The sequence below is a fragment of the Hippocampus comes genome, unplaced genomic scaffold, assembly GCF_001891065.2.
Source record: "Hippocampus comes isolate QL1 unplaced genomic scaffold, H_comes_QL1_v1.1 scaffold151, whole genome shotgun sequence".
NCBI lineage: Eukaryota > Metazoa > Chordata > Actinopteri > Syngnathiformes > Syngnathidae > Hippocampus > Hippocampus comes.
In genome coordinates, this window is record NW_017805591.1 from 1,144,414 (window position 1) to 1,161,202 (window position 16,789).

The 16,789-nt window shown below is 40.9% G+C and overlaps 2 protein-coding genes across 11 annotated transcripts in view; one reads left to right on the forward strand and one right to left on the reverse strand.

Annotated features, from left to right (window-relative positions):
• ttll7 (tubulin tyrosine ligase-like family, member 7) overlaps nucleotides 1-5,727 on the forward strand; it is a 64,637-nt gene extending 58,910 nt beyond the window's left edge. For 6 of the 10 annotated variants that reach the window (XM_019880213.1, XM_019880215.1, XM_019880216.1 and 3 more), the window contains 3 exons: nucleotides 629-726; nucleotides 3,842-3,917; nucleotides 4,192-5,727. In XM_019880213.1, coding sequence (XP_019735772.1) covers nucleotides 629-726; nucleotides 3,842-3,917; nucleotides 4,192-4,312 — 295 coding nt within the window. In that variant the 3' untranslated portion in view covers nucleotides 4,313-5,727. Of the gene's footprint in view, nucleotides 1-628; nucleotides 727-3,841; nucleotides 3,947-4,191 lie in introns of all 10 variants that reach the window. The other 4 variants (XM_019880218.1, XM_019880222.1, XM_019880220.1 and 1 more) reach the window with 4 other exon arrangements.
• prkacba (protein kinase, cAMP-dependent, catalytic, beta a) overlaps nucleotides 1-10,492 on the reverse strand; it is an 86,140-nt gene extending 75,648 nt beyond the window's left edge. The window contains exon 1 of the mRNA XM_019880225.1: nucleotides 10,376-10,492. Coding sequence (XP_019735784.1) covers nucleotides 10,376-10,469 — 94 coding nt within the window. The 5' untranslated portion in view covers nucleotides 10,470-10,492. The remainder of the gene's footprint in view (nucleotides 1-10,375) is intronic.
• Nucleotides 10,493-16,789: the final 6,297 nt, after the last annotated feature.

Sequence of the window (16,789 nt, forward strand, 5' to 3'; positions counted from 1 at the left end):
TTCTCTCAGGTTGATCCCCGCAGGAAAGCAGCCGCTCAGGTTTAGTGAGTCAACTTTTAAAGCGCATATGCTTTGGGCCAGCACACAGGAGAGAGCGGGGAGTGGGGAGGATGAGCATGTTGTTAATAGGAAAAAATGGTCCACAGATTAGTGCTCAGGTTAGCCCGGGCCCCCCCTCCCGAGGCCTGCTTAATTCAATTAGAGCCCAGATGAGCCTGTGTAGCAAATGACCCTATGAGAGCAAGAGCTTCTCTTTTCCCGGGGCCTCGTTTTACATGATTCATAACTCTCACACATATTTTAACAGGCTATCACTTAGCACCTAGAGTGTAAAAACTAAAGAACAATGTGAGCCTTGTGTTCATTCCACGCATTGTAGAACCACAAAGGGCTTGAATAATCACATATTGCTGTCATTGTTTTGTCTCATGTAAACTATTAACACCTAATAGATTAATGGGAATGAATAATTGAAGCAAGCAGGAAAAAAGAAATTGCTGATGTATCTCTATTTTTGCAGTAGGGTGTAAATTGAAGATTCTATTCAAGCATGCATGTGCTTGTCTTTCCTGATTTGTTCTGTCTGTATATGTTCATGTGGAAAAAAACAACAAAAAAAAAAAACAAGAGTACCATTTGCTGCTGGACCAGCCTCTACCCATGGCTCTACCTCTGCTGCTGTCGCTGCCGCTTCCTCTTCCTCCGTCTCTTCGCCCCCCGATGCAGGTCTCTGCTTGGTTTAGTTGCGCTAAACCCCACCCCTCATCTATCGGCACCGTCCCTTGATCACGTCCTTCTGCTTGTCACTGTTAGATTGTACACTTGCTCCCTCCTGCCCCTCAGCACCAAAAGTCTAGCACCGTTTCCTCTCCTTCCTCTCATTGAAGCAATGGTCCATTTGGAATTTAAAATGTGTTTTAAAATCAATTCCAAAATGTGTATACACAATATTTGAAGGGAAGGAGAGGAAGGCATATTGAGACGTGTTTGGAGTTTGTCAATGCTGCAACCTTTAGGTCTGGCTTGCTGTGTGTCACCCTGCTGCCACATGCTAAAACTGAGCTTTTCACTAACTGCTTCTTTGCCTGAGTGCATTTGATATGAAGGCCTCACTTTGCACCACATCAATTGTCTTAATAAAGAGTGTTTGTGTTACTGGGTTGACCTCCAACGAGTTCTGCCAAGCATACACTTTCCAGGTACATTTCATCTGAGCTCTTTTATGGATGCCATGTCCGTATAGAGTTGATATTTGTTGTTGTTTGACTTGCCTTGATTTGGCTGTTGCATATTGGTATGAGACTGTTTTTTTAAAAAGCTTGGGGGGAAAAAAACCCCAACAACAACAAATAATCATGGCTTGAATTCCGAAAGGCAGCTGGACTGTTGCCTGGGCAATCTGTCCAGACCTAAAAAGGTATTTCCCCTAATTTGCAGCTATGATAGCTTCCTTTCTTTCGACAATATTTTTTGTGGATGTTTTTTTTTTGGGGGGGGGGCGCATTTGTGTAAGTTAGACGTCATTGACATTGAACCTGAAACAAGGCCTGGCTCACATTTTCTACTCTGGTTTCGGTGTTTCACGAAACTCACCAAGCCTCTCAAGTGTGGATAAAAATTTGTGAATGAGACAACAAAATGAAAATATACAGACAATGGCATCCAAATAACTTCAACGGAATCACTGAAAATGATTTCCAATGACAAGTGTGAATATAGTGCTTTTGAAAATATGAAATATAAGATCGTAATCACGACCGTAATGCATGCAATGAATTGATTTGTACAATGAGCGAGAGGGTTTGATGCGCACTGATGTCATATTTATGAATACAATGACAACCACCACACATTTCAGTGGAACGCAGACCTGTCTGCCTGTGCCCGGATTGATTGCTAGCGGCCGCTGATGGCCAGGACCGGCCCAGCAATACATCGGCCATTCAAGAAAATAACAGTTTCCCAAAACTGCTGATAGCCACCCTGACAATGGCGGTCTTCCAAATTGCCAAATACTGTATGATAAACTAGACTTGAGATGAGTTTCTACAAAGCATTTCTGTTGTATACATGCGCGGGCAGCACAAGAAACATTCAAGCCCATTGTTGGCGCACAGCCAAATGATTCTGTTGCTGGGCTCTTGAGGTTGTCTGTTGTTGACCACACCTGCCTCCTCATTCAAGCATCCTTCCCTGCGGAGTGCCCTGACCAGGTGTGTCAACAAGCTTGTGAGCCTCAGAAAAAGTCCTTCAGCCTGTGTGGGCAGATAAGAGGAACCGGCCAAATGGATCCACTAATGACTTCCTTGTTAAACCCAAAATTATATGCCTCTATCCCAAAGACAATTCTCTTTTTTTTTTTTTTTTACCGTGATGACAAAAGTTTAAGATTCTGTGAACCTTCATCTGTCTGAGAAGTAATTAGGGTTAATTGGGGTGTCGAGTCGAATATGGGACGCAGATAACCTTCAAGCCTCTTTGTAGCACTTGGTCTATGATTGCGTCAGCTATCATAGCAGCCCCCACCGCCTTTATCCTTCATGATTGTAAATCTGTGTGTTAGGCCTCTTAATTCAACATGGCAGTTGCGTGGAGTGGCATGGAAGGCCTGTCAGTTCTTACTGTTTAAATGTGAATGTAAGAATTGGAGCTAGAGAGTAGATTTCTGCCTCAGCTGATGGATGAAACCAGAAGTGCATGAGAAGCCTCCCCCAAGCTTTCAAGACAGCAGAGCGTTGTTACCAAGATCTTCTTCGTGATCAAAGTGAGTCTGGACCTGGGAGATGACGAATGAGGCTCCAATTAAATGTAACCAGCAGTGACAGAGGGCTGCATGGATGTCAGATATGCACGACTACCACTACTGTGATTCTTTCTATGGGCAGAATAGGCTCAAAGTGAATCGGAGAGCAGAGCAGTGAACGCACACAACCCCCCATGGCTATTCAATATCAGATTTTTTTTTGTACTTATTAATTTGACCTTGGTTTACATGCCTGGCTTAGCTTTCAGTGGAATTAATAATTCCAGCAGCATTTAGCAGCCAGTTCAAAGACATGATAAGATACCAAATCACAAAAACACACAAATGTACAAAACCTTTTTTTTTTGGTTTGTTTCAAATGAACAACTGGACTGAGCTGTTCACGGAGTCCAATCATAGTGGAGGATGTGCTGAAGGGATACCAACGGCCCACTTGAAGCCATTTCAAGGACACTTGATGGACTAAGTGAAGTTAATTTGAATCCATCCTAACTCTCTTGGGTCTGAGGCTGCAGTGAACGCCCTCAGCGACATACTTTCTTTTTTTTCCCGGATGACATTAGAAAGAAGCTGCCCAGCTAATTTGTCTGAAAGCTATTTGCCAAAGAAAGAGAGCTGTCAGAGAAAATTGTGCTCACTCCTCACCAGCTTAAAAGAAGATAATTCTTCATCGTCCGTACAATCCTAAATGGCTCCCCTTTGTTTCGACTAACACACATTGAAGCTCCTCAACTGGGACTGTTTCTACGGACCGTTGTATTTGTTTAACTACATGAGGTTTTAGGTTCTTTGGTTGTTGATAGTGCAGATATGTCACAGATATCAAATGTGAGATCAAATGTGAGGCATTCTTCCAAATGACCCGTCTGGAAGAATTCCACCTCGGCACTGTCTCGTGTTGTCTGACTACCATGACATTTTGAATAACCTTCAGCGAACCATAGCCGGGATTTAATCATCTCATCTGACATTGCTTTGACAACCATATCTGACTCATTTCCAGTAACTGAGGAGGATGGCGAGAAGGTTCAGGCCCTCCTGACTCTTATCTCAACCTGACGCTGGTCTCATTCTCAGGTACTGGAACGCTGTTAGCAGGAGCTGCCTCACTGCTCTGTCTCGGTGGAAGGTGTCATAGGAAAGTCTTAGAAAGGTACTGACGCCTGTGCCGCGGAATGATAGGTGAGGATTTTCCGTTCATGATATGTAGGAAATTAAGCGTGCAAGTTCAAGTTGCTTTCTTAGTATCATTTCAAATGCACGCAAGCACAAGAGTGTCAAAGTAGAAGATTGCGAGTGTCGTGATAATACAAGGTTGGATGTCGGTGCTGAGCATCCTGACCTCTAAAGTGTGACTTCTCGTATCGCTAATCCTCTCATTATGTCATGTCCTTTCCCCTTGTCCCTCCGTCGCTCCGTCTGTCCAGGTATCTCCTGCCAGTGACCTCCCAGTTCATCGTAAAGTGGCCTTCGTCCAGCTTTGGCCACGTGTCCAGAGCCGTGCCGTTCATACGCAGCCGTTTTGCCGCAGGAATGGGACACTTCTGAGGTCATCGTGGTAATGTCGGTTTCAGAGACTTTCACTTTTTGACCTCAGTCTGCTTCCGATGACTTTCTTCTAGACAAACTCCCAGAAAGGTTCTTAACTTTGAACAGCTCTGGACACCTGATGGACACTCTACCGTGGCCTGTCGCCCTGAGTCAGACCAGCAAAAGCCAATAGATTTGGGACAGTCAACGCTTTTTTCAGTCTTGGCACTGCTGTCAGAATCCCACTAACTTTGCCTTCACCCCAAATAACAGAAAACAATGGACTTGTCCCTCCGCTCACATTGTAACTGCTCTATTTTAACAATTCACTGTCCAGCTAAAACTCATGGTACTGTTATTTAAAAAAAAAAAACAAAAAAAAAACATGACCAATGCAAAGATTGTTTATTTATTTACTTATTTATTTTGTCAAATGTTCCTTGAATGCAGCGAATGCTAACACAGAATTCAACTATGGAATGCTAACCACAAAGCTTATTTTTGCTGGCTGTTTTAAATGCTTCCTTTCTGTGTTCTCAAGAAATGTAACTTTTTTTATAACCGCTGTCAGAGTATTTATGTTTATAATAATTTATCATCTAGTTTACATAAGTGACCCCTCCATTCAACAACAAAAAAAAAGTTTTCCATCTTAGTGTGGGATATTAAGTGCAGACTTTTTAAACAATGTTTAGAATGTAAGTGTATTACCACGTAGAGAACACGATGAGCCAAACAACATCTTGCAGAGCACTTAGTTCCAAATATGCACTTTGCAGAGAACATCGCTAATGGGTGCACATGGCAGAAATGTTTGTGTGGCGGCTTTTTATTTGCCCGTGAGACAGACGAGCTGCATTGGGACTACACTTGAAATTTAGTTTGGTTGTTTAGACACTTCCCTTTAAAATGTCATTAGTGAATACAGCTAAAGATGATCAAGGGTACGCTTTTCCACATCTAGATTGTGTGCAGCACATTGATTGATTTGGACCGTCAGCCCCAAATACTGATAGCATGGATGTGCCAGTAAAAACCTCACCTACTTCATTTGTGTTAAGGTTCATATTTCACGAACCACCGTAGGATTTGTGGAGAGCAGTGAAGTAGAGTTAAAAAAAAAAAAAAAAGAAGTGTGTTGTTTGAGAGAGGAGTGGTGTTATATTTTAAGTAGTTGAGTGCCTCTGTGCAGAAACCCATCAGATGTTACAAATGTCAAGATTAATTTGTTGTGCCAAAAACTATCGAGCAACAAAGTTGTTGCAGGTGGTTAAAAAAAATCAACAACAAAAAAAACCTTCTACATCAGTTTACAATGCCAAATTATGATTTATTTTCCCCCTGAATTCCACATATGTGTTATTTTAAAGACAACTTTTTCAATGGAGGAATGGGATTTTTAATGCTAGGAAGCAATAAAAGTTTCAACTAAACAATTGCCTCAGTGATATATTTTCATCTCATGGAGTCAAAAATGTAATTGTATTGAGTTTGATCAAGAAAAGTAGACTTTAATGAGAAGTTCACCAAATTATAGGAAACGTCTCCACAGGTTTCAATGCAGTTCTCCATCACTATTTCAAACTACTGTACAACCAAAATAATATACGACTGAAGAAAAGAATTATAAGAAATGACTTTGCTTAGTTTGTTGGTTTGCTTGATTGCCAAACATTTTTCACCACTTTACATGATTGACATTAACTGATGAATATATGGTATGCACTGTATTCATTTTGACATAGTACGAAGCATGTTTCACTCTATTCTGGTAATTTTATGGCTTAAAAAACATCCCTATTCTCATGATTAACTGATTGAGTCATTAAAACTCATTTTTCAGAATATTGGCAACTTATTTATATTAGATTTTTTTTTTTTTTTACATTTTGTTTTTTTTCTTGAAATATATTTTTTTATAACTAATTATCTTCCCTCTCAAAACAGCTTAATAGCTGCATGATGCAATGCAATTCTATACCACTGCAAACCATCCATATATTTTCCACATCGTATCAATCAATTTCTTATTTATAAACCACTTTTCACACATAGCTTGTAACTCAACGTGCTTTACCGATTTTAAATCATTTGTCATTGCTTTGCCACTTGTAAAAATAGCAATTGACAGTCAATAAGACCGACATTGTTTATTAGCTCAAGCTTTTTAAATAGCCACTCAGCACAGCAAAAACACACACATCCAGCAAAGCCTGTCTGTCGCATCCGTTAACAACCCCGGCTCAACTTAGCTCCTTCCTGATATATAGACATCTTAAAACAGTCAAGATGCCTCACTTCAACAGCTTTCCTTGACACCAATTATCAGTTCCCTATAAGACATAGCCAATGGACATATACTGGTACTTCTGTATTGATATGTACTAACACAGGCTGGCATGGTAGAAAGCATCCAGATCCTTCTGACCGACCCACCCGTCCACTCCCCCATCCCCACTTTCTGTCAGCAGAAGAGGTGCAGGCCACGACCTTGAGGTTTTGCAGCCTCCACCTTGGCCTCGACCCATGCAGAGCAGAGACTGACAGTCTGGTTCTATGAGCCTGGCATGTTGTCCAAAAAATATGTCCCCCAGCAACGGGGTTGCGCTGTTCTGATCTGACCTTTCCACTCCTCATTCTCCCGAGCCACACACCACTTTATGTACATTTTTTTGGAATCCCAACAACCTCACCACTGACTATTTTTTCAACCGAGACCCACATGACCTAGTTTTAGGGGCCTAAGCCAACCTCTCTGGCTTGGAAGCTGTATAAGACATGAATGGTTGAGATAAGTTAAGAAAGCAGGTACTCAGACTCCTGCCTCAATGGAGTCACAAAATTGTCTGTATTTTTTTAGGGGGGTTGGAGGTCCGGCTCCCACCATTTTCCACTAAAATAAAAGGAAAACACCACTGTGATTCTGTGATTTGTTCAAGGATCAGAAGCTTATGGGTGTTGACAGTTTTGGGGCCAGAGCACATCCGTTAACGGGGGCATTCAGTCACCGTTGGAGGTTTAATGGGCATTCAATCAATTAGCTCATCAGTAGCCCCTAGGTTTTAACATCAATACATAGCATGCCAATAGTTGACTTGTCCCATTGAAGTTCAAAAAAGACCTGCAAAGTTTCCGAGTTGGCCGAAGTGTCAGCCCACTCCGACCTAACCACATATACTGGTTACATGCAGTCAAGATTAAGCCGAGTAATTATGTGTTGATATTGAATGGTGGGGTCATGTTATGAGCGGTCGAGGACCCAAACGCAGGGAAGAAGCAGGAGAAGCAAGGTGTGACGAACAAAATGAATTCACAAAAACACTCGCAAGGCGTACTCTGGCAAACGAAATCTAAAGCACTGACAAAGTCTTGAAAAGAACAAAACTCAAAGTTTGAATAAAACACCACTAGAAGAAACAAAACAACGTGACTGCAACAACGATATGACAAACTCGGAAAGAAACCAGGAAACTAAATACAAGTCACGAGTAGCTGAGGGAGCTGATTGGTTGACAAGCACAAGATGGAAACAAAATACCGAATGACTGGACACAAGAAAACAACTCATTTAAAAAAAATCCTCTTTCTAGCTTTTGAGTATTTGAATGGAGACAAAATCATTGCTATATACCGCATCATTCTAGTGAAAAGCACGTGCCGCCGGTTGCAGTGACACCTGCCCGGCACAACATGGTCTGACAAGCACACTGCGTACCATGAATTTTAGTTATTTATTTTCAAATTTTAGTTTTGTTGAGTTGAGTTCAATCTTGGCAGCAGTATGAGCTCCACTGAGTGCTATTCTAGTTAGTATTTTTTTAAGGCCTCACATAACCTGCTGCTTGGCTGCGCTGACATTTGTGTGCCTTATGTGCATTCACCAAGGGACACGTTCAGTGACACCCGCTGCAGTACAATTATATGTGTTGCCTGTTTTACAGCATCTTTGCTCTCAGCGGGCATCCCGCTTCATACTGACACATAAACCAACACATAAACACTTGCACGCTGAGGAGCCACAAGACTCTCCCAGTCAGGAGCTCAGGTTATTTACCAAGAACGCTTTGCAACCATATGTATTGAAGCAACAACCCTTGCAAATGTATGCACGGATTTATGTAAAATATTCACGCGATTGCTGTTTTTGTTTGGCTGTTAATATTCAATTTAAATATTTATAAGATCCAAATATAATTACGGAATGGTTGTTTAATACATCCATATGTGGAAAATGCAAACAAAACAAACAATGGGATCTTCTGGCAGAAAATGAGCACACTATTTGGCATTTATTTGTGTATAATCATAATATTTTATGCTAAAAGAGATATTGTATTCAACTTTTCTACATACGGTATACGGTGCAATGGACTTTAGTTAGTCAGTACGAAGGTGTAATGGGGCCACGCAGGAAAATAATTGGGTTGTCCCTTTTATGTACAGTACAACATACAAGCTCACCATTTTAGTATCGGACATCAATACATCATATTTTCATCAACATACACCTTTTCTTCCATTTGAAATCAGACAGAACCGGGGGAGGCCTTGAGATGTGAATTGACTTCATGCCAAGATTGTCACTCATGGTACTTGTATCTCTCATCGTTCCTCATCGGAATTTTGGGGGATTACCAGTAATCCAGTCCAGCCTCCCAAAAGAAAGCCGAAATGTTTTTGAAATGTGTTATTTAAATATTGTACTTTAGAAATACAGTACAAAAGTAACAACAACAACAACTCTACTGACATAATTCATTAGAATGAAAAGAAATAACCAATTTTTGCCACTTTGTTTTCCTTAATTCAATAGATATTATGCTGCTCGTAATGGTGTATGCAGCTTCATCACTTTGAGGCAGTATAATACAGACGTGTGTGTGTGTGTGTGTGTATATATATATATAGGACATGAGACAAACACAAGCGCAGGATACAACAGCACAGGCAATATTAGTAGAGCTTCACAGAGGATAACGAATATATGTGTGACTATTGTCTACATGTGTTGCTCCACCTTAGGTGTTGACAACCATTGTTTCAAGGTTTACAACACCACACCACCAATGACATATATTTGTTGACCCATCAATGGCATTTTGCATTGCTCGTTATGTTGACATTAACTAAACTGACTTTTTGAAGGCAAAGCTATGTGTTTTGGTTAAACAGGTATTAATGTGTTATTATCTTTGTTTTATGTTTAGTTTAACAGTAAACTGAAGCTGGGAGTAGCATTAAACGGCTTGAATGCCCCAAACTGATGCTTGGTATAATGTGAGGTGAGATATTGACCATGCAGTATCTCAAGTTTTAGCACACATCAAAGCAAGATTATCAACTGGCTCATATGTTGAAAAAGTCAGGGCACTCATATCTCAAGGCACTACCGTATTTTACGTGGAATTTTACCCTGAAATATCATTATGACACTTACTCACCGAGTGGAGATTGAATTCCTGTTAAATGTTCATGTCTAGATCAGAAATTTGTTAAACACAAAACAAGCCACAAATGGTGAGACTACGGAGTTTAAACAGTAATTGTTGCTTATTTGCTCACTCTCTCTTGCTGCCGTAAACACACACTTCCGCCCATAAACACACTTGACTAACTTTGATGGTGTTTTTAACCCCCAGCTTCAAGGATCACACTTAACTGCGTCACTTTCAAAAAAATGACCTTGGTCTTGACACCCAAAGGCTGCACCAACCGCAGGGGGTTGAGCACAGCTCTGCATATGGTTGTTATTCACTGTGTGTGTGTGTGTGTGTGTGTGTGTGTGTGTGTGTGTGTGTGTGTGAGACAAATGAAGGCAAGCAGTAAAGGTATTAATGTGAGGGACCGTACGGCAGGAAGTCACTTTCGCTTCCATCTGCCCAACTAACAAGTTGGGCTGTGAGAGCTGAGCTCCGACTGCACTGGCAGGATTATCACATGTGGTGGGAGACAACCTGACTGTCCATCCTTTCACCCTATGATTATTGCTCTGCAGCAGCAAGTGAGAGTAGGGGGGCAGGGAGCGGGGGGGGCTCGCAATGAGAATAAATGAGGTGTGTGGAACATGTTGAGTGTGTGTACCTGCTTCCTTTCTTCTGTGCAGTGGGGCTATGGAGCAAAAAGAGTGTCCGGGGACTCTTGTTCCATTTGGCGCTGAGAGCCCCAGGGGATGCATTGAACCTCGCAGGCTGGGAAGTTGTCAATATAACCCCTCCGGGCAGCCTAGCAGACAGTAAGAGAACTCGGTGACTCATTCTGCATGTTATTCTACCGCTGAGCATCAGTAAAAAGACGGGAGCACAAAATGCAGGGCATGAACCACATAACAGGACAATTCTGAAATGAGATTATATATCAGGGGGATACAACAACCAAACGCTTGGGTTCTTTTGCCTGGTCAGGTCACAAACACTTGCCAGACAGAGTTGAAAGATCAATCATAGCTACTGTACCTCACAGAAATGGAATATTGTCTGTCTGGCTGGATGTGAATCACATCTTCTGTTCTGGAGTTAAGAAGAGCGTATTCAAATACGAAATTCGCCGTGGAATCAGTGATCTGTATTTTCTGTTCACACCTCTTGCAGGCCGAGTTGTTGGAACGGTATGGAAGAGTGGAAGTGCCAATTTTTGACTGGAAAATACATTTGAGCATACAAACTACTTGCAAATATGTTTCAACATATTGGACAAGCGGATTAGAAAATGGATGGATAGATGGATAGATCTTGGCAAGTCAAAAATTTGTATTCCCACATTGGCTCTGTCACACTTCCGTCGGGTGGAAATATTGACCTTCTGAAATGATGGAAGAAAAACACATATCCAATCAGATTGATTTTATGTCTTCCCTACACCGGATCACAGTCACTCAGGGGCATATTTACATGTTACTAGTGTATTGTTATGATAAGCTGATATGTATTCACCATTTTATAGACCAGCTGCCCAGGGCACAATGCAGTGTGTCCTCGACCAACTCATTCATTGTTTATGTGAGGCTGGTGACGCACAAAGTGAGCACCGCCCCCGCTTTATTTATTTATTTATTTATATTTATTTTAATACCTTCGCTGTGTGTTTTGTCCGGGTGAGCAGACATCTATAGCGGGACTTGTCTCCATGCAAACAATACACAGACAGCCTGTTACTTGGTCAATGAGTTCACTGCAGCAAGCGCATTATTAAAATTCCCCGTCCACTTTGGTACCTATAGGAGCTTTTATGGCATGTTTCAAATTTGCCGCAAAGAAAAAAAAATGGACAATTAAATTTGACCGTTCAAAGATGCATGGACTGAAATATTTGCGTTCAATCTCCAGTCAACCAGCACAAGACCAGGGTGCTTGGAGAAGGTCCAAATTGAAGTGTTTTCAGTAGTTTTTTTTGTTTTTTTTAAATTACATATTTCCTCAAGATGCAGTAGTAAGAGCAAGAAAAACTAATGCACAGAAATCATCATATCAATCTGCAAGCAGGATTCTTGTCACATATGTGACACAACAACAAATAGCAACAGACTGCTTACTTGGTGGTGCAGATTTGGGCTAAGCACAAGGAGACATTCTTAGATGCAGAAATAATTTAAAAATGGATGCATGACACTGACACAATGTTTACAGGCAAAGAAAAAGAGGAAATGACAGCTAAAATCAAGCAAATCCAACTCTCAGATTCCTCAGCAAGCAGACTACAATTCCCAAACAGCTTTTTGACCTTCGTCCTGCTATACGGCCGGACCCCAATACGCAAATTCTGTAAATAGATTTCAGGTACAACTCATGTATGAAATTAATTGGCAAAAGTAAAGGGCATTTTTGCTCCAATTGTAGTTAGTTTTAATTCATTTTTAAAATGTAAAATGCAATCTCAGTTTTTAAAAATTTTTGAATACTCGCTTTCATTTTTTTCATGAATGAAATTTCGTTTCAATTTTAGCTATAGTTATTTTGTTCATTTTCACTAACCATAATGGCCTTGGTACACATAATTCAGCAGGCTGCAGTAAATGACGAGTGAACATTTGAAGCTCTTTTGGCCCACGTGCACGATTTCAGTCCAATTTCACTTGCTGTAGCCATGCCAACTTGACGGACATCTCCGTGACGACTCATCCCCAATCTTCACTTTAACTGTGATGAATCCCAGGGAGCGACCTGTGGCCAATCTGGTCTGTGTTCTTACATGGAGCAGGTTAAAGAAACATTGAAGAAAAACCACAGCTCGGTCTCTGGAGCCAGTCATCTTGATGTTATGACCTCATTCCTCATCAAAAACCAAGCGGAATTTAAACACGATGACCTTACGAACCCCTTGTGAAAGTTGTACGCTTTTTTTTTCTCCCAAATGACCGCAATCCCTTCTTTTCCCCCCTCCAATTTGGCTATCCGACTGTCTTTGTTCCGGCGGCCAAGCTCCATTTTGCCCTCACCATTATCCAGCAACAATAAGGCGGACACAGTTCAGTGGTGTTGATGACCTTTCTGCTTTGGATGTCCAGGCAAAAGAAGGCGGCACACCGTATCACGAAAGGGCTTCCTCCAGGAAGAGGAGGAGATTAAAAGTGACATATCTGCAGTCACGGTCGATGCGATATTTGTGGGAAATTCCACTTCTTTGATTGTTGATTCATTTCAACCATGTGACGTGTCTCCAACTGCAACGGAATTGCATGAAAGCCTGAAAGGCTAAGCGTAAGCGATGAAAGAGATTTTCTGTGTGTCGCATGCTTTTTTTTTTTGGTGAGTAAATGTGTTGATCTACGTGCATGTTTGCTGAGTGCATTGTGTGTTTAGGCAAATCTGTGTTTGTGTTTCATCAGCAGTGTGGGTAATGCATGAAAACGCCGAAGTAAATATAGTTGTTATCTTGCTGCCATTATGTCTGAGGGCGCCAGTTGTTTTAAGGCTGACATTGTCAAGATGCACCAAAAGGAAGATGATCCACTCAAGGTCCCTGGAAGTTTCTTTCAGCAACAGTTCAGCTCATTTTGCAGCGGCTGCAAACACTTTTGAAGTTGAGGTGATAAATGAAAGTAGCTCACGACGTGCAGCTGAATGACTTCAAAAACAAACTTTCTCTCAATACTAAGGCCGCTGTTAATTACTCTAGGTACTCAACGGGAGCAAATTGTTTTCAAGTAGCTGTAGCTTTTCAGCCTGCTGAACGAGCGGGCTCCTCCATAATTAGACGAGCATTCTTGCAGCCTTTGAGACGAGAAATAATTGGCCTCTCAGACTAGGGTGTATTTGCATCTTGATCCTTGCACAGCCTCATCCTTGAACCTGATGCCAACGGCTACGTCACACGAGCGCTTTTCAAATAGGAATTATCAAAACGCTTGCCAAACACCGAAGGAGGAAGAAAAAAAAAATCACACAAAGCCTTGCCAATTATTGCCAAGATACTGTCTCATAATGGCTTGACAGACATATCAGAACATATTCTATAAAGTCAATGTTTATTTGGAGAGTGGTGAAGATGAATAGTTGTAGCTTGTCTACACAGTCTTTGGTCAGTTACATCTTCAAATGTCTCACAAAACTTGTGAATGTATAGTTGTTGATAGCATAACTCAATAACTACTCAACCAAAATATCACCCTATGGAAAAAAACAAAAGCCACATTTCATGAGAATAAAGTTCAAACACGACAATGTGAATAGAAATGGTCTTGAAAATCTATTTAAAAAAATACTAGGAAATAAATGTAAACTTGCTGAGACAAATTTAAAATGAACAAGAAGGAAGTCGTCCCGTTAGATGAAGTGAATTCCCTCATTCAGTTTAAAATCAGTGAGTGAGAGGTCCACAGTCCTTGACACAGTGGAAACAGAAAGTGATTGGCTGGAGTGCACACAGAAGGTTCAAGTGCATCAAATCTGCTCATACGGAATTGCAAGTACAGGAGCTCTCCATGGGTGGATGATAAGTTGGCCAGGGAGATCACAGATCTATGAAGTGGGCACTTGGAGACCCCCTTGCACCTCTATCGTCCGTGTTCGTGTGTGACCGCCCCCATTTGATATTTTGGATAGCAGATTCAGCAGTCAAACATTCGGAAATCCCCCCCCAAAGACAGGAGATCTTACTGCCACACTGTAAAAGAAATGGGTATTTGGCCATGGAGGATGGCTAAGTACTCTTGCAAAGACATTTTTTCTCGATAAATCTCTCATATTAACTTTCAATGAACTGAGTTTTCGGTGCCTGCAGGTCCAAGTCTACTTGACAGACGGAAAATTGTCATATCAATTTGGGATGTAGATTGTGCACAAGGTAGATAAGAAATATTCTGAATTTGAGATGCGCACTTTTTTCATTGTCCTTGTGAGGGCAGACAAACAACTGTTCCACATGATCTAAGCGACAGGCCAACAAATCCTCATGATGATGGAAAGCAAAAAAGAAAAAAGAAAGTGGCTTTCAACATGAACTGTGCTTCTTCCACTACAGGCAATGAAGGCTAATTAACTGAGATGATCTCTTTTTGTCCTTGTGAACATATTCACAATTAAAGGGAAATACAAATTGAGTGAAAGACAAAGACAAAATGTGAGCACATTCCAAGGGAGTCAGATTTAGAGTTTTGGTTTCTTGAAGCCCAATACAATAGCTACCTTGACGAGATAATTATGACCACATTCCATTTGGACATTCAGAGAGGTACAGCATTCGTATGACTGAGTGTCATACATGGCAATGGCGAGTGATGAAAAAAGCGGAAGGGGCGTGGCCTGGACGGGGGCGTGGCCTGGACGGGGGCGTGGTTACTTACAAAAGTGGCACTAAACATGCTGAAGATGAAGTGTATTAAATTTACACAGTTTGAAAATTGAACAGAAAAAAATCCCAAGATCGCCACTATTCTTTCAAGTGAAAATTTGTGCAATTTTGCCTATGCATTCCTGGTGAGCACCAATATGTAACTCCAAATTTGCTGCTCAAAATCAAAACTAAAAAAGTAAACACATCCCCTGCCATATTTAAGATTTGTTCATGACTTGTATTCATAAAGTGTTGTGTAAATGTGATAAAAAGCTGTTGATTCTTACCTCATACAGTGATAGTGAATATTTATTATGCATACAATTTATTATGCATAACCGTGCTTTATTATCCAAGACAAAACGTGAATTATCAATATGAATATAAAACGCAAATAAAAACAAATAAATGTTATCATGCTGTTGCTACAAATGCATACCAAATAAAAGTGAAAATATCATCCTCGTATATTTGAATAAAAAAGTATATACCTCGGAGTGTACCTGTCTATCGGCGATGCATCAAATCTGCTCATACGGAATTGCAAGTACAGGAGCTCTCCATGGGTGGATGATAAGTTGGCCAGGGAGATCACAGATCTATGAAGTGGGCACTTGGAGACCCCCTTGCACCTCTATCGTCCGTGTTCGTGTGTGACCGCCCCCATTTGATATTTTGGATAGCAGATTCAGCAGTCAAACATTCGGAAATCCCCCCCCAAAGACAGGAGATCTTACTGCCACACTGTAAAAGAAATGGGTATTTGGCCATGGAGGATGGCTAAGTACTCTTGCAAAGACATTTTTTCTCGATAAATCTCTCATATTAACTTTCAATGAACTGAGTTTTCGGTGCCTGCAGGTCCAAGTCTACTTGACAGACGGAAAATTGTCATATCAATTTGGGATGTAGATTGTGCACAAGGTAGATAAGAAATATTCTGAATTTGAGATGCGCACTTTTTTCATTGTCCTTGTGAGGGCAGACACACAACTGTTCCACATGATCTAAGCGACAGGCCAACAAATCCTCATGATGATGGAAAGCAAAAAAGAAAAAAGAAAGTGGCTTTCAACATGAACTGTGCTTCTTCCACTACAGGCAATGAAGGCTAATTAACTGAGATGATCTCTTTTTGTCCTTGTGAACATATTCACAATTAAAGGGAAATACAAATTGAGTGAAAGACAAAGACAAAATGTGAGCACATTCCAAGGGAGTCAGATTTAGAGTTTTGGTTTCTTGAAGCCCAATACAATAGCTACCTTGACGAGATAATTATGACCACATTCCATTTGGACATTCAGAGAGGTACAGCATTCGTATGACTGAGTGTGTTTCATCACCTGAAGTTAGCAGTCATGGAAATAAGTGACCAACAAATACGAATACGAAAACTTCAAGTATATCTAGAACAATGGCCATCACATTTATAATCGGGCAGGAACATCAAATGGAAAAAAAATCAAAAATCAATCAGCTGATCTTAAATCCTTAGATGATGCCATTTAAGTATCGCATAGTCTCCTTCTATCTCATGCACTGATTTGCTAGCTAACAGTCAATCAGAGTGATCCATTTTCACCGACGGCCGATACCATTTGACAGACTGCGAACACTGGCACATTCATTCAAATCATATCTAGAAAGCACAATTAGACAAAAATCTCTGGATTCTTCACTCTTCTAAACATTGCTTTTTCTGCACATTTGTTCCTGCTTGTATTA